The sequence below is a fragment of the Wasmannia auropunctata genome, unplaced genomic scaffold, assembly GCF_000956235.1.
Source record: "Wasmannia auropunctata unplaced genomic scaffold, wasmannia.A_1.0 LD336069.1, whole genome shotgun sequence".
In the NCBI taxonomy this organism is placed as follows: domain Eukaryota; kingdom Metazoa; phylum Arthropoda; class Insecta; order Hymenoptera; family Formicidae; genus Wasmannia; species Wasmannia auropunctata.
Genome location: NW_012026821.1, coordinates 2051249 through 2077926, shown reverse-complemented (window position 1 = coordinate 2077926; position 26678 = coordinate 2051249). Strand labels below are relative to the sequence as shown.

The 26678-nt window shown below is 40.9% G+C and overlaps 4 protein-coding genes across 7 annotated transcripts; 3 read left to right on the top strand and 1 right to left on the bottom strand.

Annotated features, from left to right (window-relative positions):
• Positions 1-188: 188 nt before the first annotated feature.
• LOC105450103 (target of rapamycin complex 2 subunit MAPKAP1) lies at positions 189-3652 on the top strand. Its single transcript, XM_011689760.1, has 7 exons — positions 189-447; positions 740-880; positions 1088-1362; positions 1676-1845; positions 1920-2213; positions 2556-2797; positions 3002-3652. The coding sequence occupies exons 1-7, from the start codon at positions 375-377 to the stop codon at positions 3193-3195; spliced, it is 1389 nt and encodes a 462-aa protein (XP_011688062.1). The 5' UTR covers positions 189-374; the 3' UTR covers positions 3196-3652.
• LOC105450104 lies at positions 3099-4620 on the bottom strand. 2 transcript variants are annotated; one of them, XM_011689762.1, is made up of 3 exons: positions 4391-4620; positions 3644-4103; positions 3099-3183 (listed from the first exon to the last, which is right to left on the bottom strand). In XM_011689762.1, the coding sequence occupies exons 1-2, from the start codon at positions 4497-4499 to the stop codon at positions 3679-3681; spliced, it is 534 nt and encodes a 177-aa protein (XP_011688064.1). In that variant the 5' UTR covers positions 4500-4620; the 3' UTR covers positions 3099-3183; positions 3644-3678. The 2 variants fall into 2 exon arrangements, with proteins under 2 accessions (XP_011688064.1, XP_011688063.1); XM_011689761.1 differs by lacking the exon at positions 3099-3183 and having other exon boundaries at positions 3421-4103; positions 4391-4619.
• A 1148-nt stretch (positions 4621-5768) lies between these two features.
• On the top strand, positions 5769-14858 carry LOC105450102 (dual specificity mitogen-activated protein kinase kinase hemipterous-like). 2 transcript variants are annotated; one of them, XM_011689758.1, is made up of 8 exons: positions 5769-5970; positions 6741-7231; positions 7491-7670; positions 7763-7897; positions 8199-8446; positions 10060-10854; positions 11249-11548; positions 11977-14858. In XM_011689758.1, the coding sequence occupies exons 1-8, from the start codon at positions 5769-5771 to the stop codon at positions 12110-12112; spliced, it is 2487 nt and encodes an 828-aa protein (XP_011688060.1). In that variant the 3' UTR covers positions 12113-14858. The 2 variants fall into 2 exon arrangements, with proteins under 2 accessions (XP_011688060.1, XP_011688061.1); XM_011689759.1 differs by lacking the exon at positions 5769-5970 and adding an exon at positions 6177-6378.
• A 2620-nt stretch (positions 14859-17478) lies between these two features.
• LOC105450100 (histone-lysine N-methyltransferase EHMT1) lies at positions 17479-26236 on the top strand. Of its 2 annotated transcripts, XM_011689757.1 has the most exons (13): positions 17479-17584; positions 18545-19152; positions 19234-19844; positions 19925-20047; positions 20140-20237; positions 20574-21216; positions 21507-21839; positions 21942-22170; positions 22329-22535; positions 22791-23047; positions 23217-23467; positions 23993-24168; positions 24851-26236. In XM_011689757.1, the coding sequence occupies exons 2-13, from the start codon at positions 18548-18550 to the stop codon at positions 25014-25016; spliced, it is 3699 nt and encodes a 1232-aa protein (XP_011688059.1). In that variant the 5' UTR covers positions 17479-17584; positions 18545-18547; the 3' UTR covers positions 25017-26236. The 2 variants fall into 2 exon arrangements, with proteins under 2 accessions (XP_011688059.1, XP_011688056.1); XM_011689754.1 differs by lacking the exon at positions 17479-17584 and having other exon boundaries at positions 18173-19152.
• The last annotated feature ends 442 nt before the right edge of the window (positions 26237-26678 follow it).

Here is a 26678-nt window from a genome sequence, read left to right as displayed (position 1 = left end):
TAATTTATTATTTCTTAATTTAATATTTCTTCCTGGTATCAAACAACAAAAAAAAGAAATAAAAATTTCTATTCAAGTTAATAAAATATATTAAATAGATATTACTATATAACTATAAATTTAATCGCTGATTAAATCAGTCGGCGAGTTCGAAATCATTCGTAATCACTGACACTACCTGCCGGCGATTGTAGCAAACTTCACGACGCTCCATGCCATATGGTGGGCGCGGAAATCGATCTTTCGATTTGCAAAAAAAGTTCGATCGGCATGAGCCGTCGAGGTGCGCCGAGGCGTCGAGGGCGCGTTTTATCGAGACGTGTTTACTAATATAACGGGTGATCTCTAATCAGTAAAAAAGAAAAAGAAAAGAAATGGCTCTCTACGACAATCAACACTGGCTCCTGTCGCACATCAGGGACAGCTTCCTCGCGACGGACGACACGGGTTTGTACTTCTGATAAATTTAGGTTAGAAACGTCAAACGTCAGCGGTATTAATTTGCGAGATATGGTACCAATTTGCAAATATTTCAAAATAATATTTCCGATAACGCACGATGACGCTTGTTGTAAGATAAATGGGATTAAAATTAATTGTTTATATATTAATGCGACCCAATAATAAATAAGCCATAAATGCATTGTTATATGGTATTACGTATTCTATATTTTAGTCTATTTAGAATTGTAATTAATTTTTTGCTGTATATATCTTACATCATTCTCTCAATTGAAAGGTATGTGCGACATGGTGATACTGGGGGAAGATATTCCTAGGCAATTGAAGAAAAACGGGACGCTGCAATGTTATCCTGGTATGGAGGAGAGTGACGATGAGGATTTAGATGCGATGGGAGAATCATATGACATACAAATGGGTACGTATTTCTGTTGTCTGTTATTTTATAAGAAGAACACTCACATAAAGCTCTCAAATCAGAATTGATTCGATTCGAGTCTAACAAAATAATTTTGACAGCATATAAATTGAGTTGTAATTGTGGAACTGAATTAAAAATGATTATTTCTAATTTCTAATGAATCACTTAATTATAATTCTTTTTTGCTTGCGACATTTGTTCTAGACATGGAATTCAGTCACAGACAGAGATCTAACACTGCACAAAGACTAGAGAAGATGGACATAGAGAGGAAGAAGGCTGCCAAAGTCAAGCATGTCAAGTGGGAGCACAATCCTAGCGCCGTGACGCCTACGGATCGGTCGGATCTATTTCAGAGGAAAGACTTTCGTAGGAAAACTCCGCTTAAAAAGGCACAGTCTCTTTTGTCGGAACAACTCGAAAAGTGTCCGTATTTACCGCCGAATCCATTCAAGGAGTACGCCAAATTTGACGGCAACGTATGTAATACTAATTTTTCATTTTTCTCAAACAAAGAGCTTATATTTCCAAAAAGACGTCTTACGAAATGAAAATTATACACTACAAGATTGCTTTCTTATGGCAAAAAAAATGGAGATTATGCGTTATATAACTTTTCCTCTGCGAATTTTCTTGTGTTGACATGTGAATTTACAAACATGTGAATTTATAATATATTCAAAAATATAATGTAATTAATGAATTTCATTTTGTTGACAAAACATGTGAATTTACAATAAATTCACAATACATCATTTACAATAAAAATATAATGTAATTAACTCTTTGCAGGCGCAAGTGAGCATCCCTGTGAGAAGGTATAGGATATTCATGTGTATGCTGCCGAAAGAGGACAGGATGTATCCAGTTCAGGTGGTGGTGACAGCAACGGCACGGGTGTTGGACTTTATCGGTTTGATTTGCTATAAATATGCATGTGAACATCCCGATCATAATTTGAAGTACGTAACAAAAGTTGCTTGGCGTTGTTAGAATGCATACGACTTTTTCACGAAGTTTCGATCGTTACTTCCAGGGAGGACATCTCACATTACGGGCTGTACATAACTGAGGATGACGGTGAGATAGACTCGGCCTTTCCCTGCTTGGACCCGCACGAAATTATCTCCAAATTCGAATTCACTACGCTGGGCCTGATCGAGATGAAGCCGAGCGATAAAGCACGACACAACACAATCAGTTGCATCGAGAAGAAGGACGAGGAGGACTTCGAGCGTAAAGACAAGGAGCAGGAAGAAGTTGCGAAAGATTTGGCCAAGATGGAGGGTCACACTACCGCGATGGAGGCGCCGTTGTACCAATCATACAGGTAATTCCTCAATGTATTACATCACATTAAGTTATATACAGATAATTCCTCAATATGTTACATCATATTAAAAATATCATATTGAGTTTTTTTTTAAATCAAATATTTTATTTGTTAGAATAGCCAAACTCTCTAAAATGTAATTAGTAAATAAAATTTAAATAAAACTCAAACAAAAAATATGAATATTTATATAAATTATTAGAAGTGATGATGAAATTGAATGGAAGTACAGTGGTGAAAATTAAGTTGCAAAATCGAGAGAATAATATAGGATCGATAATTGTTGAGGTGCGTTCGAATTGCATTAAGAATGTACACATGTACTCTCTCAAATTGCAGGGTATACATAATTAACAAAATGCGAGCAAAGACAGAGATTCATCTCGGAATATCGGGCGAGAAGATAGAGATAGATCCGGTGATAACGGGCAAAGGCGCTGCCAGGTTTTGGAATAGACAGCGGGCGGTCAGTTATCACATAGACAACATCGCCTGGTGCGAGGTGACGGAGACTAAGGGATCGAAAACTATATTCACACTGGTTTATACCCCGCAATCCAGCGCTCCGGACAATATTCTGAGTGAGTTACTTTCTTTTTGCATAATTACATATCGCCTGACGATTTCATCTCTTCCAAGAGAAGAAGATTTCAAGGAGAATCATTATCTTTCGCGTAAGAAAATTCGCAGAGAGGATTTCTAAATTTCCAATAAATTTTACAATAAAAACTATTCATGTTTCATAAATGAAGCTTTAATCTTACTGTGTTGACGGTGTGTTACAGGTCAAAGTCATTCGCTTCATCAATCGGCGTCCTTCAAGAATCACGATTTCGAGGCGGATTCGGTGACGGCCGAGGAGATCGTGCGTAAAATCAATCACATCCTGGAACTGCATAGCAGCCAGTCGAGAAAGGAGTATCTCGCGCAGAAGGAGAGGAAAGCAGCGAGGAGGAAGAGCTTCCATCTGCACAGATGACAGCTCTATTGGTTAATCCGCACAATCTTAGATTATTTGAAGCATTGAGTATTAATATACATATATATATACACCACAGAACGTGATCGTAGGAATCGCTCCGAGATCAGAAGTACCTTCACATACGATCGATATCTCGAATCTCGTTGACGGGCCAGAAATGGCGGAAAGTAGAAGCGGTATTGTCCGTATTCCACAGATATAAAGATTTAATGTTGTATAATATCGGTATAAATTATTTCGTATATTTATTACATATTATATTATCTCGTATCTCGTCGGTGTGAATACGCCGAGGAACGCGACTGTCGTACGCGAAGTAAGTATTGTATAATCAACCGTGCGTAGTGTTGTTGTGTATTTAATTAATTTAAGTGTTATTTATATACTTTTACTATGATGCTCCTGTCGCCTGTAAATTTAATAGAGCTGAAAGAATAAACTACACCTAAAACCACGCTGCTCTCCGCTTCACTGTTGCTCCTACAACGAGCGCTTGATAACGTTTACGGTGGCCCTGGATATGTTGTCCTCCATCTTCTCCATGAATCTCCGATTCAATTTATGTACATGTTGACTGAGTGTAGATATCCTTAACGCCACGTCCAACAATTTCTGACTGTTCCTGCAGATGTGCTCGTAATTGGGGCGCGTCAAGACGAAGGCTCTCTCGGCCTCGGTCAGTACGTTTATATCGAGAACCTGTCCCTGTCCCTCCGCGCTCGCCTTCTGCTTGGTCAAGTTTCTCCGTTGTGTCTTACGACTCCTGTACTCCTGCTGCCAGTCCCTTCGCTCCTGCCTGAGCCTCTCTATATATTCCTTCAGATTAAAGGCCTCGTCCTTTGCATTGCATTCTCCTTCGTCTTTGTTTGATGTGAGTCTGTCGTTGGTTATAACTTCATTGTCATCTGGAAGAAGATATATTGAGCTGCAGTTGCTAGAGTTTGTTTTGGAGATCAGCTGATCCTTTGTATGTAGAAATTTAACATTTTTAGGAAATAAAATTGCTCACAAGAAATAATTGCATTTGTGAGAAACAATGCTGTCAATGGAGACAGGCGTATTCCGTTCTCCACGAATGAATTTAAAGACAATGAAAATTGTCTTTAAATTCATTCTTTTGACGCTGAAAGTTTGTTTTTCCTCGCGATCGCAATAAATACGCGTCACTTCGCGGGGCCGAGATCGGACTAACCTTCATCGCGGTTATGCACCACAGCGCGCGTCTGGAAAATCGACGACCTGCGTTTGCGGACGGTCCTCTCGGATTTAAACTCTTCATCGAAGTTCGACACATCAGCCATTATCGCGAGATTTGTCGTAGCAAAGGATCATTTCTCGTTAATGTTCATCGCCATATACGTAAGTGTACACAACATGGCGGAATAACTTTCAAACTACAAACGAACTCGCGCATGGAGTATGTGATGCCTTTTGGCCAATCAGGAGGATTTGAAAAATCAGCTGATTCTATCCGTGGATCACGTATGATGTAGGTGCACATTCGCATGTAAAATTTATTTGTACATGTCTAATTCTTGTTTTATATAATAATGGTTAAGTATATATAATTATTAATAACATATATGATTATTATACATTGATATATATAGTGTATTTTATATTTGTCTTGTGTAAAATTATGTCATTTTAGTATATAAAACGATTATATATTAAAATGACATAATTATGTCTCTTGTTATCGTATTAATTATCGTATTGTTATCGTATTGCACGTACTAATTGCGTTTGCGAGCAAATCAGATAATCACGTCATTTAATTTATTTAATCAGTCAGTTTTATTATAATTATTTTTAAATCGCTTGTAGGGTATTACATATTTTTTATTTAAAATAAGTGAAAGCAAAAGAGAGGAAAATTGGTACATATGTGAAATAAATTAATATTTAAAGTTAAAATATCGTATTGATGCTTTACCGATATTATACATTCGAGGATCTTTGAGAGCTGACGTCATTTAAAAACTCTCGATTGTGATTGGTCGATTACATCTTTCTGTGTGTTTGCATTCACAGTTCAATTTTATAATTAAAATAAGATCTTTAATCTGGATGATCCTTTGCGTTCATTTAATGAAATGATCGTGCAGCATTTCAAGATCATCAGGGCGATCTTTAAATTCACAAAATCCGGCTATAAATAACATCTGCAAAGGGGCGATACACAAAGGGCTCGCCACATCGCGCTCGTCGTGTGGTCCGGCATTTAGCGTTTCGCCACTTCCGGCGAACCCAGGCGGCGCTGAGTACCGTGTGCCCCTTTTTTTTTCCCCAGGAGCTGGAGGGGAGTTCGTTCGTACCCCCTGCCTGCCAAAAAGGGGCAGCGCGTGAAAAAGAGTGATGCGAAAATTGTCAAATATCGGGCGCACGACGGCGGCGGTGCGGCGAGCCCGGTGAGCCTGGTGGTCGGTGGTGGTGCGCGGCGTACGTAAAAAAAATAATAATAATAATTAAAGAAGAAAAAATACGAAGTACAAAGGGAGGAAGGAAACCAAAACAAAACACCGTAGCCGCGCTAGCGCCGAGGTAGTCAACGCGGCGTGCGGGGCGCGATGTCGAGCACCCTGGAGAAGAAGATCATGAATCTGGAGGAGCGGCTGCGGGCGGAGAACGAGTCGCGGGACCGGGACAGGCAGGCCGGCGGCGAGGTTGGTGGCCCGGGCACCATGGGCTTGCACTCTTCGTCGTCGTCGTCGTCGTCGTCGGCGGCGGCGGGCCCCGCGTCCAGCCCCGCGCTCCGCAGACCCCGGCAACGTAAGCAGCTCGCTCTAATGCGCGCGCGGAGGTCCCACCTGCGAGGTGGCCCCCCCATCCTGGATCCTCCTCCGCTTCCCCGGATCGATATACGGTCCGTCTCCCCGGCGATGCGTTACCGCGTTCGCGCGCGTGGTACAGGTTATGTTGACCGTATCTCTGGCCGCTGTTGATCGATCCCCGTTGTCGATTCCGCGACACTCGAGGACTCGCGACGCGTCCGGCAGGACGGCTTTCCTACGTTTCGCGTCTCAATTTTTGTCATCTGTATTTTGTTTACCTCGAGCGTCACCTCGCTCGCCGATTTGATTCGCTCATTTTTGCTGAACCACTTTTTAGATTCGTAATCCGTTTATTATTTTGTTACCGAATTTTGACGAATTGAATCGAAAAGTTCGAAGATTGCTGGTAAGTGGCGCAGTATAAATAAGTGTCGTAATAATTTTTAGGAGAGCGTATGTTATTATAGCTCAATGTTAGTAAATAATTATGTACAGAGTATAAATACGGGATTGAGATAATGTTAAATTAAAAAAAGCTATTCAATAACATATGAATTTATCGACTAAATCTGTAAGCTTGATGTTAAACTTTTTGGAGAAATAACTGAAATCTCTTTCAACATTGATATTAGGATTATTTCTGATTAGTGAATCAAATGTTAATGACTCGTTACATGCCAAATTATAAAGAAGTTATATTACGTTTAATTATAAGGAAATAGCTTAACAAAGTATTGATATATTAAAATACTACACATTTCTTGACAGTTGGGGATATGGGTACCCCGACACGACCCAGAAGACAGCTGGATCTGCCAGTGTCGCAGATGACGCCGCCAAAGATGCACGACAGCGAGGTCGAGTTGAAGCTGCAGGAAATCATGAAGATGAACGGCATCCTGAATATCAATGGCCAAAGGTATCAGACGGAGATGAAGGATCTGGAGCATCTGGGCGAGCTTGGTAACGGCACCTGCGGACACGTTGTCAAGATGAAGCATAAGCCGAGCGGCGTGGTAATCGCCGTGAAGCAGATGCGGCGCTCCGGGAACGCGGAGGAGAACAAGAGAATAATTATGGATCTCGACGTCGTGCTCAAGTCGCACGACTGTCCATACATTGTGCAGTGCCTGGGCTGTTTCATCACCGAATCCGACGTTTGGATTTGCATGGAACTGATGGCGACGTGCCTAGACAAACTGTTGAAGCGTAGCAGGCAAGCGATACCGGAAGATTTTTTAGGAAAAGTTACAGTAGCAGTAAGTTTCTTTATGCTTTTGTGAGATATTTTGTTTCCCCGAGTTTCAAAATTGTTAAAAATCTTTAAAAGTCTTAGAAAACTCATTAGTGAAAGATAAGATAACTTTATTATTATCATTATTTTTAAAGTTAACTTTTCTACGTCGATTTTTTTTCCTTAAAATGTATCCTCATAATGTATTATTCTGAATTATTTTTATGATAATTTCGAAATGATTGAGAAAACGATTTTACATTATACTTTTTTTTTCTCTTTAGACAGTAAAAGCGTTGTCGTACCTGAAAGAGAAGCACGGCGTAATACATAGAGACGTGAAACCTAGTAATATATTATTGGACGACACGGGAGGGGTGAAGCTTTGCGACTTCGGGATTTCTGGCAGACTGGTCGACAGCAAAGCGAAGACGAGAAGCGCGGGATGCGCGGCATACATGGCTGTGAGTATAAGATGTACATCGCATTGCGGAAGAATGTTCAATTTTTCTAAATAACGGAATAATTGTGCACTTCTGCCGTGTTCCTTGCGCAGCCTGAAAGGATAGATCCACCAGATCCTACTAAACCGGATTACGATATAAGGGCGGACGTGTGGAGTTTGGGCATTACTCTGGTGGAACTAGCTACGGGAATATTTCCTTATCGAGACTGCAAGACTGATTTTGAGGTAAAATTTTTCGTCGGAAAATTTAACTCAATCTTTGTTATCTTCGTATGGGAAAACGGGAAAACTAACTGATAATTTTCTATCTCTATTACGAAATGTAGTAGTTAAGTGTGCGTAATGTATTTATGTATTGGAATGAACTTTCGCACTGGAAAGCAATCCTTTTAATTCAATGTGGAATTTATTTGTAATACGCCTTGAAAAGATATATTTTGAAGTTTGCTCCTTTCTGTATGAATACACCTCGCTCCGCTCACATTGTTTCTATACTTATTATACTTCTCATATTGTCCTATTGCAGGTACTGAGCAGAGTAGTACAAGACGATCCTCCGTCTCTCCCAGCGGACGCGCTCTTCTCCAAGGAGTTCAGAAATTTCGTCAGCTGCTGCCTGACGAAGAACTACAAGCACCGGCCAAAGTACCACAAGCTCATGGAACACGCCTTCATTCGCAAATACGACGTTCTGCAGGACGGCGAGACGAATTCCGCCTTGACAAACTCCGGCTGTCAATGGTTCGGCAAGGTCATGCGGCAGCTAGAACCAAGGTGGGGATCAAGATGTGCTAATTGCTGTTCTCTGTTTGCTTTTCTTAGACGTAATATTTAGGACGTAATATTTAATAGCGATAGGAGAAAGACAATGATAATGATATAATCATTAAAAACGCATTACTGTGACAGCGAGATCGCGAACTTTTAAACATGGCATGAGATTTCTGACTAATAAAGATACTGATCTCTGGTTTGGTTATCTATTTTTTTTTATTTTTTATTTTTTTTTTCGTCTCGGCAATAATCAAAATTTAATCGCATTTTAGCGAGCGATTTTTTGTGAAAAGACTTTACGCACTTAACATATTCACGGTCAGTGAGTTTTGGACCGAAGCGAGTTTTGCGAGAATTGGCCTGTCGTTGGATGTGTAACGATTGTACGAGGTGTCCCGGAATTATGGCGTCTTTGGCTCTCAGCCAGCGGATTCTTTCTCTCGTTGATTGCGTGTTCGACTTTTTGCAATTGGAAGAAACGATCGAATTGCGAATTTGTCGAAGAATTTGCGGCCGAAGAGAGACGCGATATACTCCCGGAACATTCGGTATACATTTATCTCTGATACTGCTTTGCAAAAAAAAAAACTGACAGTTCCTTCTTTCGAATTAAAAGTTTGCGTGCGTGTTGAATTGTGTTGCAGCGTTGAGCTTGAGGGAGGCAGCGCGGCGTAGCATCCTCTATCTCCCTCGTTCCTTTCTCCTTTCCTACTTCCGCTCCTTCCCGGATAAATCGCCTGAAAATCCCCGAAACAGATTTACAAAAAAAAAAGAGAAAAAAAAGATAAATTACCCCGTTACTCAAAATATCCAAAAGTCTGCCCGATTTTCATTTCGAGTTGTTTGGTTTGTGCACGCGCCTGTTACACACCCCACCCTTCAACCCCTACTCACGGTAAGCATTTTTTTATTTATTTCAATGTATTTTCGTTTCTCTCTTTTCGTTTCTTACTTTTGTTGCGTTTAGCGCGTAGCGACTCCGCCAACTCCGTCGCGATGCACGCATAATTTTTCCCTGTGCACATGCCATTTTTCTTTTCTTTTTTTGCAAAATTGATTTTGTAAAAATGAACTCTTGGCTATTGCAGATCAGGGACGAAATTGCTGCAGCGAAATTCACGTAACCGTGATAAAGAGGATTATGTGGATCATACAGATCCATATCCGAATCATAGAAATTTCAGTCGTATCATTTACTTTTTTTTTGTCAGCAAAATTTTCATAGATCCTCATCATTTTGATGCAAAGTTTTCGCCGTGAGCAGCTCGTTCCATGACTTACATGACGACGCAAGAGATTCTGATCTCGCAGCATGATCCTCCGGAAGTTTCCGGCACGATTTAAAGATAATCTGACATCTCTCTTAACAGAAAACTTCGTCATCTACGTTTTGCATACTAATAATTAACGATTAACGCTTTGCTCTAACTTTCATTAACCCTTCTAGCCTGAGGTTTTCTTGCAGAACACACATCACGGTACGATTGTGGGATGATAGTGGTACACATACATGCATATCGAAAGAATCAAATCGCACTTTCATGCTGAAGGGAAATCAATCGTATTCACAAATCTATCCTTGGCAGAAAATTTCATTCGGAATGGCGACTCAGTTCCAGATTGCCAGGAGGTCAGCAGCGAGTTTCGGGTCACGTGTCCCTGAAGCAGACAGCCCACCTTCGAGCGCAGTCCGAGATGCCGGCCTTCCTGAAGAGCAACATCAACAGCAGCATCAGAGAGCCGCCGAACTGCGGCTTTCTGACGTTCCATCAGCGTTGCAACAGCGAGAACGGCGCGAGCTACGTGCCCTACAGTCCGTACGCTCTACGTCGGAAGGAGATCGCGCGACCGTTCTCGCCGCCGATATCCAAGGACGCGGCGGATCAGCCGGAGCCGAATCTGCCGCCGCGATCTTTCTCGCCCTACCGGCAGCACGAGCAGACTATCGCCAGGCACGATTACAACTCTTCGAATCGCTGCTCGACGACGAACGGCCAAGGTAGACAGGAGACGACGACGACGACCACGGCGACGACGACGGCGAGACCGTTCTCCCCTTACAGGACTCCGGACGCCAGTTTGGACAGCAACGGTCGACCGTACTCCCCGTATCGCAGTAGCCGTTACGAGGAGATGTTACGGGACGGTGGTAACAAGGCGGACCGATGGCAGGGAGGCGTCTCGAGATCGTTGAGCCCCTTCACCAGAGACTACTCGCCCTGGCGACGGGAGAACGTCGATCCGCCGAATGTCATTCAGCCACCACCTGCCACGTACGACAACAGCGGCCGTTACTCGCCGTTTCTGCAGCATCGATTCGCGCAACCCCCGTCGCAGCAGCCCGCGACACTCCAGACCTATCCGCAGACGCAGAACATCTACGGTAGTCCAATGATCAGCCGCAAGAGGTAATTGGATACGTTGAAAAACTTAAATTATTTACTGATCATACTATTATTTTTTTTTATTTTCTTTATTTATTTGTTTATAAGTATATCTTCTACGTTATCTTATGTTTATTTATAAGTATATCTTCTATGTTATCTTATGTTTATTTATTTTAATTTTAATTTTAATATAATTTTAATTTTATCACTTGTACGAGAGAATAATTTTACTATCTTTACTATCTTTTGATATAAGAATTCATCTTTCAATCAACTTCACTTTGATAATTTAGTGTGTAATATAAGCTTACTATTCAACAAAGCTGCCGCATATATTTCTTTTCTGTTTATCATGACCGATCGGCGAGAGATTTGTCATAAAGTATAATAAATATTGCTACCTATTTTACATCAGGTTTCCTTCGGAGCCACCGCCACAGGGATCTCACGGTTCCACTAGTCCACAGTTGTTGATCTCCCGTTTCGCGCATCAGCTGAAGCAGGAGTCGCCGCCGTCGTCATTGGCGATGCCGCCGCAGCAGATCATTGGCTCGAAGGAGTCCGCGAAGAAGCGCTTCGCGTCCTACGTACGCCTCAGGCTCGGCAGCGACCGCGCTCCTTCGCCGGAACCACCGCCGAGACTGAGTCGTGGCGAATCCCCGCTTGCCCTTAGGAGGAATTTAGTCGAACAGGCGTCCCCTTCCTTTCCGCGGAGGTACGCATCTCTTTCAATTTACTTTTTGCTCGCCAAGGAGATATCTTGTATAATTATGAACTATACAGAGTGTCCCGAATTTAAATGTCTAAACTTTGAGATTGATAAACTAAGAAAGAAAATATTTACGTTAAGGAAGTAACAACGTAAATAAATAAATGTAAACGAATAAGTGATATAAATATTATAAATAAGTACAAAAATGAAAACCTGTTTTGGTTTTTTTTTGCGATTTTCTTCAAAATGAAGCAAAAACAAGCATATCTCGGAAGGACTTTTTTTTCTTAGTTTATTGATCCTCTATACGCTCCTAAAATTTACTACATTTAAATTCGAGACACCATGTGTAATCATAATTGAACGTTTTTTAATGAGATCAAAAGAGAATAACGTATATACGTATAACAGATGATTTGGGTTTCTTCTAGGTACGTCTCGCCTTCTCCGCCCCAGCCGCCGCCTAGGAGATTGTCGGAGAGCAATTCCGTGCCTGGTAGCCCGCAGCACGTGCGAGCTCGCCTGCGCTACACACCCGAACCTCAGAGGAGACCTCCGCCACCATAACCCACCGTTACAATCATTAAGCCTTATTATTATTATTCCTTGTTGGTGCCATACGCGACTACGGACACCCGGACGACGATCACCACGTAGTGGAGCGAGGTGCATCGTTATTCGACAACGGTTGCGCGCACAGAGCGAGTCACAGTGCACGTGTAGACGCAAACGTTCGTACACGTGTTCTCACCGTTGTGAAGTATAAACCAAAAGAAAAGCGTAGGGAGGAAACGGAGAAGCGTGTCCTTTAAATACTCGAGCCGACGCGAACTCGGAGTTGTGCGCGAGTCGAAGATTTGTACGGGAACGTCGATTTAGCGTGCGAAACGGCTGGAGGAGACGCGGGTAAATATTTCACATTGATTTGACATTCTCACACATTTGGATTCGCGAACGCGCTTCGAACGCGAGAATTGCCTTAAGATATACGAGGACTTATATACTTGTAGCTAGTACGAATATTTCAGATCTCCAGAAAGACTTCCGAGTGTTTCAGGTTTCTGATGCGAAGAATATTTTCTGAATTCCTTATTGATGTTAGGAAAACGTAGGGAAGAGAGTGAAACGTCTTTTTCGAGTTTAGAGCGCTTCACACGCTAAAGTCGTTGTAAACGTAAACTTCCGCACGGTCGAGTAGCTTTCAGCTAAAATCGCGCCGACCGTCTCGGTTTGATTGATCCTGGCGTACAAGTAATTGGAACGAATTATTTTCTCTACAAGATAGGCTGGGAAAGTAAGAAAAAAAAAAATGCATAAATCAATCCTCAAGAGAAAAAAAAAACCTACTTAGATAGTTTTGCAACAAATTCTCGCCGAGCTCTTTTGCCTTAACTGTTCTTCTAAATGTGGAAGGAAGCAATCGATTAAGAGGGAATACTAGGATTAATGTTACAACCGAGAGTGTCATCGGCGGCCCGAGGCCCGCATGCACACGTTTTATATACGTGAGGGGATGATCGTTCACGGCGGCGAACAGTCCTCGCGACACGTTTACACGGCTTTTCTTCGCCGCCGCGAGATGCGAATCGATCTACCTTCGTTAATTAATCCTCTTCTCGACGTGTATTTATCGATGATACGCAACGAGAAATAAGAGATGCTCAACTTTTTATATCGTTTGCGTATGTAAAAAAAAAAAGGTACAGCGACGCGGAGGAGCGCGGCATTAATCGCGATGCACCGCGATGTTTTTTCTAAATCAGCCTCGACACACATATACACACACTATACATATATACATATTTATGTACATATAAATATATATGTATATACACGCACACATACATATATATACAGGAGAAGTTGTATATATGCATTCGTGCCCCATGTGAAACATGCGTAAACCGTTCCTATCGCTCTTCGTTTACGCTTCTTCTTGTCAATCATGAGAATTTTGTCAAGGAAAAGAGAGAAAGAGAGAGAGAGACAGGATAAAACGCAACGAAACTCTCGCTCTCTTCTCTCGGACGGCCTTTGCGGTACCTCTGGACTCGAATTGCAGTCTCACGGTGACTTCTTTTCCACGTTTTACTATTAATATTAATGACTATTATTAAAGCAACGTTAAATACGAGAGCGAGCCGAGTAATGTCCAGTTCTATCAATATGGATCAACTTTAATCCCGGTTCAACGTACTTTTGTATCTTTTTCTAATTTTAAGAATTGGAAAAAGACAAAAAGCAAATAAAATCAAGATTAAACTTTATCTACATTGGTAGAAATGTGCACATAAGTTTACGAGTGCGTAAATCCGATATCGATCATAGTCCAAACCGGGAGGGATATTATCGTCCACACTCGATTTTTCCTCGCGTGTCGAAAAAAAGGGAGGGGGGAGGCAGAGAAGTGAATAACAAAAAACGAAAGCACAATAATGTCGCGGTAGCACGTCACGTAGAGTCCTAGCCACAGAGGACGAATTTGTATATTACTCAATCAGCAGGGCGTTACTCTCTACACACACACACACACACACACACACACACACACACACACACACACACACACACACGTATACACTATACATGCATACGGTACCACGTAGACACGATTTTAGAATGTTGTAATTATTATTTTTAATTAACATTTAATCCCTAACTACGTTCAAGTCTACACTCGTAATCACCCTTTGTCATTCATTTTGACAAAAGGATCTGTTGCAATGTAAATAAACTTATATTTATACGAGTTATTGCATCTCTCTTTTCCACATTTTCTCTCTCGCCACATTTTAGCTCCCCTCTTCGCCTTAAAAGTATATCGCTACTATTTTTGGGCCATGCCTTCGTCATTTTCAATTGAACCGATTTACGTTTTCTATTCGTCGTTTAGAATAACAAAGAGAATTGTGCAAGTCATTCGTCACTCGGGCAGTCGTCTTCACCGATTGTGATGAAACGTACAGTTGTAAAAATGTATATAATCTTTGACCTTTCGATATTTTCACTTATAATGTCAATTGAAAAATATATCGAATGACATTGAAAGAAATATAAGATATTCCTTTGCAATTTAATTTACTAGACCACATTATTTTCGTTGCCATGCAAAAATAATTACCATATGGAATAGATAAGAATTTCATTGCGGCATAGTTTAATTCTTATCAAGGCATACCGTTGTGTCAATAAATTTCGAAGGAAACGTATGTCTTTTCGAGGTTAATATTTTTTTGCTGTATTTATTTATATATTGTATCGTGTACATTTGCGTCCTAATCGATATTTCGTTGAATATTTTACAATTAAAAAATATTAAGCCTTTTTTATGTTTTGAAGAAAATATATTTCTTCTAAATTAAATGTAACGTTGCATAATTTTCATTGTGCTACACGTACGCTCTAAATTACATGCATATAGATAAGAATGACTTTCTATCGAATATATACAGTAGATAAGAATTCACCATGACATACTTTAATTCTTATAATATCGATAAAGTTAAATTTATTCTTTTCTTTTATTAAGAAAAAAACAAGGTGAATTTATTAGAAAGTAGGAAGACAGAATTAATTCATAGCCTTGACGGCTTTGCCTTGAAAATTATTAGAAGCTCCTAACTTAATTCATAGAATAAATTAACCTTGTAGTTTTATTAATTGTGGAATAGTTGTAGTTTTCCTGTGGAATTATAATATATAATAATACAATAAATGATATAATCTAATATATATACTCATATATATATATAAATATATTTATATATATGTATATATATTATATTACTAATTGTGTTAAAATTATATACATATAAAAGACGATATAATTTTAATACAATTTATGCAGTAACACGTTGCGGTATACAGATATATCAATGCATATTCCAAAATTTCTGAATTAAATCATCGGTCCCGCGAGTCATTTAATATCGAGTATTATTTTACGGTTCAGTACGTAGCAATGTAAATCTTTGCCAGGCCCTTAATTTTTCCGATAACAGAGTCCCTCTTTCGAGGTCGAGAGACGCCCGCAGCTCTCGCTTGAGACGATACGCCACATATATATTCTTTTCTATAATTCTCCTTCGCGACCCGCAATATACGAACGGCATTCCTACGCGTCAGCGTCGGGTATTCGGTTCGGAGCGTATATTTTTATCATATCATGCCACGTAATCTCTAAGCAGGTCTTTTTTTGCTGACGGCTCATGCGCGCTGAGAGAGCCGCCGATGGATTTTCCAGCTTTGCGCCCCGCCATGTTAAGATTCGCGATGCTAATTTGCATTCTCCTGCGTATGATTGCGAGAGAGCTGCAATCGAACTTCGCGTACATCGCTCGAACTTTGTAACACGTCACGTTAATGAACACTGCACACCGTTATGGGCGTTACGCGCGACGACTTATCGTGCGCGGGGTATCTCTCGCGATAGTAGAAAAGAATATATAGTGAATAGTCGCTCGACTATTAACAGACTAATGTATAACGTTTGAGAATAACAAAGGCAACAATAAGAAACAAAAAAGAAAGTTGAAATGGAGAGGTATTGATGCGTAAACATTAGACAATCTCGCGGAGACCAAAATAAATTCTCTCGAGGATTCTATAAATATTAAAGCTTGGGATTTTTTCCCAAAAATTAATTTTTACAGATCCTTGCATATGTGTTTGCTCGCCTTTTCCGGGATAAAGAAATTATTTATTAGAAATATATTAGGAATTGATAATTGAATCGCTCGAGGTCGATTGATAATTTAATCGACGATTTTATTTGTGAATCGGTTAGGTTAATTACTGTAACAAAAGACTCTTGACAAGTTCAACAACTCGTCGTCCATTTTTGGACTGGATCGTGTTGATTTATGACACGAAGATAGATAGATAGAGAGAGGGAGGGAGAGACGAGAGTATTCATTCCGCCGAGGTTAGCTGCGAACGTGCGTTTATTTATTAACTTCGCATTTCGTGTAGTACGTACACGCGGGTATATCGTTGATGCCTTGACGCGTGAATTGAGGCGTCTTTCGGGACAAGCGTTTTCCACACACGTCCCGAAAATAATACGCCTAAAATTCACGCGTCAAGGAACCAACGATCCCACGTGTACATGTACAATCGTGGACACATCGGTTGCGACACATTCTTTTTTATTATATAGATTTCAAAACGCACTAACATTTTGCAAATGCGGACCACGATTGGTGTTCTACTGTCTCTAGACTAAAGATAGTAAACATCGTGGTTCGCATTTGCAACGTATTAGTTATCTATAAAGTATATATTATGTATACTAAATATATACATAATAGAAACCTATAAAAAAAGTGTCGCAACCGATGTGTCGACTGTACACACGGCGACAGAAATGCCTAGCCATCTGAACTTGCAGGAATACCGGCTCATATATTATGTATACATACATGTATGTGTATTCAAAATATATGTACGTATTGTGCCCAGCTGCAAATTCAGGCTAGGCATTTCTGATGTCGTGTGTACAAGTGGGTACACCGGGCGAGATGATCGGTACATGGGAACCGCTGATACGATGGACGTGTATACTCTCTCTCTCTTTCTCTCCTTTTCCTTCTCTTGTTCCTTATTCCCGAAGATCGCTCCTCTCGAGAAACCATATGAATTGAATTAAACGTCATTGAAGGTTAATTCGACCTGACGCCGCGCGACGCGGATCGCGGAAAGAAAAGGCAATTCCGTCGCCGGCCCTGAACAATCAATATGGCCTCCAGCCGTTGCCTCGGCCAGGCACGGGCACGGAGCACGCCGAGCGTAAGCGCGGCCATTTTCCTCTCTCCCTCTCTCTCTCTCCCTCCACCGTTGTTTTCGTTTCAACGGGGAACTTCAGGCGCGCGGTCGGTTCTCGGGCCGCTTCGCGCCGCTTCGGGATCGTCGATCCGATTAGTCGAGCGGCCTCGAATCGGGATTCGGGAATTCTCGACTCGCCGCGAGACCGAGAGGTCCGAGAGAGGCTGCTGCTGGCTGAGACTGCTGAGAGAGAGCCAGAGGAGCAGCAGCTCAGAAGTAAGCTGAAGGTAGTCGATCGGAAGCAAACGAGGAACACGCGTGCGTGCGTGCGGTTACCACCTTCCGTGTCCCGCGGCGCGGTGAGGCGAGAAGGCGAGAGAAAGAGGGAACGAGGGTGCGAAGGAGGGGCAGGAAGGGGGGGTAGAGGCGAGTAGCGGCGTCCCGCCATCGGTGGCGACTGGCGGCGGTGGATGATCGACGGGTGCGCGTTGTCGATAAGCGTCGCCGATAAGCGCGTCGGGGTGAGATCGATCGCCGCGCCGGAAAGCGGCGCCGTTGAGAGTCGGGCAGGTAGAACGAAGGGCGGAAGGAAAGAAATAGATCGAAAAAAGGGGAACCGGCGAGAAAAAGTACGGATTTTTCCGCAGAAGACGAGTGGAAAGAGAGAGAGAGAGAGAGTGTGTCTGTGTGTGTGTATGTGTGTGTATATGTGAAAGGATAATTCTCGAAGGATACGCGGAGCAGGAGCATGCACCGGTAGTCGGACAGAGGTGGACAGAATGAGATACGTCTTCGGAGGTACGCGTCGCCGATCGTCGCAGCGGGTCTGCCGCTCGTAGCGGTGGCTGGCTGCGTGCACCAGGCATGGCCGACGTAGCGTCGCCGAAGGGCGACAGCGAGCTCGTCGTCGCGACGCCCGAAGGGTGTCGGGCGCCACCGGCGACGGAGGCTGGTGGCGTCAACGGCGGAGAGGGGGACATGGCCGCCACCGCCGTCGCCGCAAACAGAGTTGTCGACGACAAGGTCAGTATTCACGAGATCCTCGAGGGGATGACGAACGAGTTTAACAAGGATGTGAGCCCGTCGAAGAGTAATGACAGTGACAAGGTGGAAGCGGACGAGACGGTGACGACGTCGACGAAGGCCGCCGACGAGGCGTCGTCCAAAGGGGAGAGAGAAGTTGACGGTGTCAGCGAGGAGGCTGCCGAAGATTCGGAGGACGTAATTACTTTTCAGACCATGGAGGAGAACTACAACGGCGAGGAGGAGAGTTCAGTTGCGGGTAAACAAGAGGCTATCAAGAAGGACAACAAGGCCAGAATCGTCTTGACGTTCAGGACCATCGACGAGAATACGGATCATGGCAAGAAGACCAAGATATCCAGCTGTTCCTCTAATCTCACTTTAGTTCCCGACGAGTTGGCTTGCAATAATATCGGTGGTGTCCTGGTAAAAATAGAGAATTCTGATGAGAATTCCGATGTGGTGGAAGAGTCTCAAGCTGAAGAATCCCAAGCGGAGGAGTCCCAAGCCGAGGAGTCCCAAGCGGAGGAGTCTCAAGCGGAGAAGTCTCAACCAGAGAAGACTCAAGCAGAGGAGGCAAAGAAGAAGGAATCTACGAAGGCGTTGGAGTCAAAAATGAATGAGGACAAAGTGGAAACTACAGAAGAGAAACACAATAATGATACACAGCTCGCTAGCCAGAAGGAGCCCGAGATCATGGAGAATAATACCGAAAACAGCAACGATAAGACGATATCGACAGAAGGCACTGCGCAACAAGAAGCTACTGCGCCAGTTACCAGGAAGAGAAGAATTGGACGACCTAGATTACGAGCACTTAGGTTTTTTGTTTCTTCTTTTACTACTTTTGTTGAATGTTTAGGTGTGTGACATTTGTATAAACCTGTTTCCTTCATTTTCAGTGATTCGATGCCTCAGGATGAGGAACCTCCTGGTCCCAAGCGTTCGGCTAGAAGGCTGTGTAAAGAGTCTGTGAAGAGCACTGTACTGGAAAGCGCTATGGCACGCAAGGAAAAGTCCAATTACACGGAGGAGTTCGGGAAGAGGAAGTACAACAAACCGGGTCGACCCAAGAAGATTGTCCCGGGCAAAGAACAGATAAAGCAGACCCAAGCAAAGCTCCCCGATGGCCGCCCGGATATGGAAACGTCGCAAATAGCGTCGTCCGACGGCAATAGCACGGTTGACAGTACGATATTAGATTCTTCGCGTAACGCTTCTTCGTTAACGGAGAATAGCGTGAATGACAGTGTTATGGAGGACTCGCAGACGTTCTCGTCCGACTTCGAGGGAATGCCGAAGCTGTCGCCGATGACGAGGAGCTCGGAATCGCATGCCAAACTGGGCAACTCCATCGGCAGTCCTGGCAGCGACGACATACCTTTGTCGGATATTCAGAAGCCTTTCCTAAAACCTGCCACCCAACCCGCCGTTCGACCCAAGAGGGAGAGGGGACGTCCTCGTGGAAGCACTCAAGCAGCGCGAAAGATAGCGAAGGCAGATCTGTACGAAGGTGATGTAATGTCTGCATAAATAGTAAATCTCTCTTTCGGTCACAGCGGTTGTAGTCACAATTAATAAATTATCTTGCAGATGGTTCTCCATCCGTTGCAGAAGCGGGAAAAAATAACGATTATCCTGAAGGTAAAGCTTTAGTTTTTAATGGATATAAAAAGACGAGTGAAAGTATTTTTGAGTGGAAAGTTAGCCATGGAGGTATATTTCTCTTCTCTACACTTTCTTGTAAATATCAAAATATGAGTGAAGTGGTATCTTATTAATAACATTTTATATCAACTTCAATACAGAAATACCGGTCAAACGAACTCGCCGGAGTATGGTGCCGAGCCCAAGTCCCGCGGAAGGACAGGCGTCAAAACCGGAATCGACGGCGATTATGAGTGAAGTGAGTATCATCTGTTTTTTTATATAATATTAGTGCAATAAATCGGGATTATAAAATCGGGAAATAAAACTTATAATTTTGTAATTTAACTTTAACTTTTATAATTTAAGCAATTTATATGATTATATATTTAATATATTTAAATAATTTATATGAAAGATTTTATTAATATATTTAAATAATTGTCTTTAAAATCTCATTTATCGGCATATATCAATAAATATTCATTACTCGTATATGTATACAGTATTCTCCTATTTATTGTTAGTAGGAAAAAAAATTTAACACAAATATCCGATTTTAGGATTCTCATCTATTTTTTTAAATCAATTTTAGGTATACACGCAGTCCATGCTGTGCCTGTGCCAAGTACGATCTCAGTTATACGTTACGATAACCGGTTCCGGCGGTCCACTCTACTGCACTGCTATCGACTCGATTGACAGTCGGGTGGTGGGCTGTTGCAACGAGGTGGATGCCAACGATGTGGCGATGCGGCGGCCGAGCACTCGCGTGCCTTTCATTATTCTCTGCCGTATGCACAAGGAACGGCTGCTGCGACACAACTGCTGTCCGTCCTGCGGCATGTTCTGCTCGCAGGGTAGGTTTGTCCAGTGTATCAATGGCCATCAGTATCATCGCGAATGTGAGATATACCCGAACAAGAAGGGCGTCTGTCCGCACTGCAGTAGCGAGACTGCAGCCTATGACGTGATGGTGACGATGAACGGCATGAGGCGGCCGGTTTTCATTCCCACGCGGAAAAAATTTTCCAAGTTGCCATCCGCAAAGATGAGCCTACCCGGTAAGGGTGACAACACAAAGTTGGCCGAGCGTCCGCCCAGTCCGTTGATTAAGCCGGACGTTATCAAGATACCCGAACCGTCGATTAATGCCGAGAGGCCAGAACGTTACACCATCATGAGTCTCTACACGTCCGTGAAGAATGGGGATCTTGAAAAGTTGGTGAATGTATTAGGTGAGTGCCTTACTGAGAGATGGGAGAATTCAAATGAATTTGATGATATATAATTGAGTTATAAAGTTGGAAATTTCCTCGAGAATCGCAGATTTCTTCCCATTTTTATCTATTTATATCTTATTAAATAAATGTTTTATTTATAACTAACTGTTAAATTGAGACTTATTATTTAAAGTTCTCAAATTCCATGTAATAAATTATATTTTTAGCGAATCATGAAAATGCCATTTACATACTTCGACAGCCTAATTATCATGTCATTATAATATACGATTTATGAATTCCAGCATGTGGCTACAATGCAAATCACACATTCCGGGATTACGCTCACCGGACCGGTCTGCACATAGCGGCAGATAAAGGCCATTTGTCGTGTGTACATGTTCTGGTTCAAGCTGGTGCTCAAGTAGACGTAATGGATAGGAACCAATTAACGCCGCTAATGCTAGCCGCGAGTAAGGGCAATGCCGCCGTGGTGAAATACCTAGTCAGGATAGGCGCCGATGTTACGCTGAAGGGCGAGGACGGTATGACCGCCCTGCACATGGCTGCTAAATCCGGTCACCTAGAAGTCTGCAAAATCATTCTGACTGAGTGTAAAGTGCCGAGAACATTAGTAGGTAATGCGCGCTGCACCGAGCTTGCCTCTAATGTTATGAGCAATTTGTGTTGTTTGCTTTTTAGATTTGGTGCTTTACGCCTGCTGACGTTTTTGTTTACAGACTCTGTGGACGACGGCGGGTGGACAAGTCTAATCTGGGCGTGCGAATTTTGCCACGCGGATGTCGCACGGTATTTATTGGACAAGAAGTGCGATCCGCTTATCCGGGATGCTGAGCAGAATATAGCGCTGCATTGGAGTGCCTTCAGCGGCAGTTCCGAGATCACGGAGATGCTTCTCAACGAGGGATGCGATGTGAACGCTGTCAACGTTCACGGTGATACACCCTTGTACGTTTCATATTTCTCTTGCGGATTGTCCTCTTAAAATTAATTCTCTTCACTATATTACGTAAACACGGCAAAAATTTATTGCGACAATAGTTATTTTGAATAAGTTGAATTTTTTAAAGACAATTGTTTTGTTAATTATAAAATATCTCTTTCAGACACATAGCGGCTAGACAGGATCAATACGCAGTTAGTGTTCTGCTGCTGGCACGTGGTGCTAAAATAGGAGAGGTAAATGTTGCCGGCGAAACCGCGGTGAATTGCTGCGTCTCGGATGGCGATACCATGGCTGCCTTGAGATTGAACGCAAAAGTCAACGAACTCTCCGAACATATGTGGGAAAAGACGGTTAAAATATTGACGAAGTAAGTATGGAATTTTATTAAGTGGACAGTGCGGCTATCGATATAAATAAATACACAACATATGCTGTAATCTTATGAAAATTACCTTCATAATTATTATTGAATTATTAAGATATTAAGAACTTTATTATACAATTTTTGTCGGAAATACTGTTACAACATTAAAAATTATATTATACAATAAAAAAAGTTCTCATTTATCTGATCTTTTCTTTTATAATAATTTTCATTTCTTGTTCGTTTTTTTTTTTATAGTGACATTTCACGCGGAAAGGAAACAAATCCTATACAATGTGTCAACGGCTACGATTCGGAGGACAAACCGACGGATTTTCTTTACGTAACGGAGAATTGTTTTACGAGCAATATCAATGTGGACCGCACAATTACATCGTTGCAGTCTTGTCGATGTGAGGACAATTGCAGTTCCGAAAAGTGCTTGTGCGGAAATATAAGTTTGCGCTGTTGGTATGATGAGGAGGGAAAGCTCATACCAGAATTTAATTATGCAGGTATCTATTTAAATGTCAACGTTTAAAAATTTGCACGCAAAAGAACATTAGATTCCATTCAATTATTTAATTCCATAAAATTAATTGAACTCACAGAGAAATTTATTAATTTTCTACGAAAATGATTTTATCAAGTTTGATATCTTAACAAGTAACATTTCTGTCACAGATCCGCCAATGTTGTTTGAATGTAATCCAGCTTGCGACTGTAACCGCATAACATGCAACAATCGAGTGATTCAACATGGGCTGACGCAACGGTTTCAATTGTTTCGCACAAAGGGCAAGGGCTGGGGTCTCCGAACACTCCGACATATCCCTAAAGGCACCTATGTTTGCGAATATGTCGGCGAGATAATCTCAGATTCCGAGGCTGACCATCGCGAAGATGACTCCTACCTGTTCGATTTGGACAACAGAGTAAATTATATAATTCTTACTTTAATTTATAGAAGCGTGAAAAGTAGTTTTGCTTTCATTATTTGCATACATATTGTTTTTATAATTTCTTTTATTTAAATTTTCAAAATTTTCTTAAGATAAGCAATACTATGATTTATTACTTAATTATCATGAGATATTTTTTTTGTTTCTTGTTTCTATTATGAAATAATTATTTTACTTAAAATTATATGCAGAGAATATCAGAATTGATATTTTATTTGATAAAGCATCTACTCTGCTAAATTATTCAGCCCACATTTTCTGTAATAATTTTTATAAATTTTAATCTTAAATTTAAATACTTAAATTTAACAAACGTAACTTGTTTTGGCTACTCTAGAGATTTTGGATATATTTTTCTGAAAATAAGTTTGTTTCGAGCATCTTATACATTTACAATTTGTTTTTTTTTACAACTGTTTCTTACTGATATTATATAGTTTATTAAATCTATCCATTTTATTTGAGATTGTAAAAAGAAAAAATTTCAACTATGTACAGGACGGAGAAACGTATTGTATAGACGCGAGACGTTACGGGAACATTGCTCGATTCATTAATCATTCATGCGCGCCGAATTTATTGCCAGTACGAGTATTCGTCGAACATCAGGATCTGCATTTTCCAAGGATAGCGTTCTTCGCTAATCGCGACATCGAGGCAGATGAAGAGCTCGGGTATGTTAAAAAGCGGTTGTAAGTCATTGAGACGCCAAAAAAATCACTGAGACACTCTCACTGAGCATTTAAATTAACTAACAGGAACACATTGTTGCACCGCATTTTTCCGTTAATAAATTTAATATTGTTTAATATTTGTTTTTCGTTCTATCAACGGCACGTAGTTATTTTTTTACTTTTATTACTTCATATTTCGTCTTTTTAACTCGTGATTCAAATATATATTTTGATATAATCATTTTGATATAGTAACAAAGTAATACAATTCTGTTTATCTTTTGTTCAATGTAGACTGACGAAATGTTATGTTTGTCCAATAAAGATATTTGGCATAATAATGTTTAAATAATCCTTATAATCTTTCAATATTAGATTATACTGTCATTCATTCTTTCATTTTATTATTTCTTTCTCGAGAGAGCTCAAATCATAATTATTTTCTTATTTTCCTTGATATAATTGTGCAAGATTTTAAAATGCGAGTTTTCTTTTTATTTAACGCGATTTTTAACAAAGGCATACAATTTATCATACTTACGTATCCAATATTAACGCACGACGGATTAAGGTGACGGTATCTTTAATTCACAAATCACAATTTCATTCTGTTCTTTTTTTTTACGTCACGTTTTTTTGCTAACATGCACGATGGACCAATATGGATCTGTTTTTCCCTTAGCTTCGATTATGGTGAGAAATTCTGGATAATAAAGTGCAAGTCCTTCACATGTACCTGCGGTGCGGAAAACTGCCGTTACTCTGAGAAGACTATACAAGTTACGCTGGATAACTACCGGAGAAAGATACAGCAGGAGGAAATGCTGGCAGCTCAAACCTCGTCGTAACCTTAATGCGATTTAGCTTAATTCTTTAGGTGTTTACGATCTTTCGCGAACCGGACATATGATGACGATGATCAACGACGGCGGCGATCGTGTCTCTCGTCGATCAAGTGTTAGTTTTCTGCGTCACTTCGCGCCGCGAAATTGATTGCCGCGACGCGCGCGGAATCGTAAAAGTACAAATGCAAAACGGTGATGGGATGATAAGCGCTCGATTAGGTTCTTTCATCGATGTTTCCTTACGCTGTATATACTAATCGGCTTTTCGCAGCGGTCACGTTCGGTTGCGTTATTGTTTTTACCGAACACCCGAACGCGTTGAGGTGAAATTGACAGCCGGTCTATCAAGATTGTTATTGCTCGTTTTTTGAGTATTAATGAATTTTAATAGTGATTTGATGGAAAAGTAAACTGACTTGATAGAATGTGCGTGTTAAGAAAGAGGAAAATGTAGTGATAGATCAATTTATCAAAAACATTTACGATAGATATTTATGATTTTTGTTAAGAATTAATTTTTCGGAAGCGTCCCATTTTCCCTTGGCAGACCGGTGGTTAATGACATTTGTATTTTATATAATGGATCTTCAATTTTTTTACTTGAAGAGTTTGTGACGAATGTAGTTAATACGTTTTGCAAGATATCTTTATCACATTTCTCTCTTAATTCTCTTTCGAGTCAAACCTAAGGAAGTTTTAATGTCGCGTCTCCCGTCCGTATTTTCTCTCAGGTTTGCTCGTACTTGTTTCCTACTTTTCCCGATCTTTTCCGCGAGAACGCAACAACTTTACGAGAAAGTGCCACGGCGATCTTTTCTTTTTTTTTTCCATTCGCCCCCTTTTTTTTAAACGAGATAACGATGCGCATAATATATGTATATGACGATTAGATAGTTTTGCATGTGTGAGGTGCGAAAGTAGTAAATTGTACGTTGAGAATATTGTTACGATCCTACTCGGATGAAGTATGTGATTGCAGGAAATATAGGTATGTGAAGCTACTATCGCTTTTCAGTGAATCGATGTTGGAATGATCGCAGCCGCGTGTTCGTGTGTTCCTTATTATAAAGCGTCACGCTATTTTATTCCAATTAAGTCGCTCGTATCCCGGAGTAAAGCGTTTTAACGTTGGGTTCACTACAAGCGATGTAATATATAAGCATACACACCTTTTTGTACAAACGACCGATTTTTTGTATAATAAAAGTTGTAGTCCTTTTTAACGGGCGAGTTCTCCTTTTGCACCAATCTAATTAAAATGAACGAGAGAGAAAAACGAAAGGGAGGAATAATCTGAAATTTTATAATGAGATTGAATTTATCGATTTTTTTTAATATTTGTAATATCTTTTATATAAAATAAATTTTTTTGTAATAATCCCCCGATGCATCCTCATCTTTCAATGTTCTATGGTAACGTCTAGAGAAAGTTGAATACAATCTAAGAGATGGCGCTAAAAGTATGTTTTATTGTTTCTGTATTAAAATGGATTAATTGAAAAAAATTAGATTTATTAAATTTTTCTATATCTATTAACTTTTTACGATTTTCACAATTATTAAAATATTTTAAACGTAATTTTATAGGTTTATTTTATAGTCATGGCATATTTTTTTATACAAAGAAAAAAATTAATGGTAGTATGTTAAAAACTGAAAGGGATT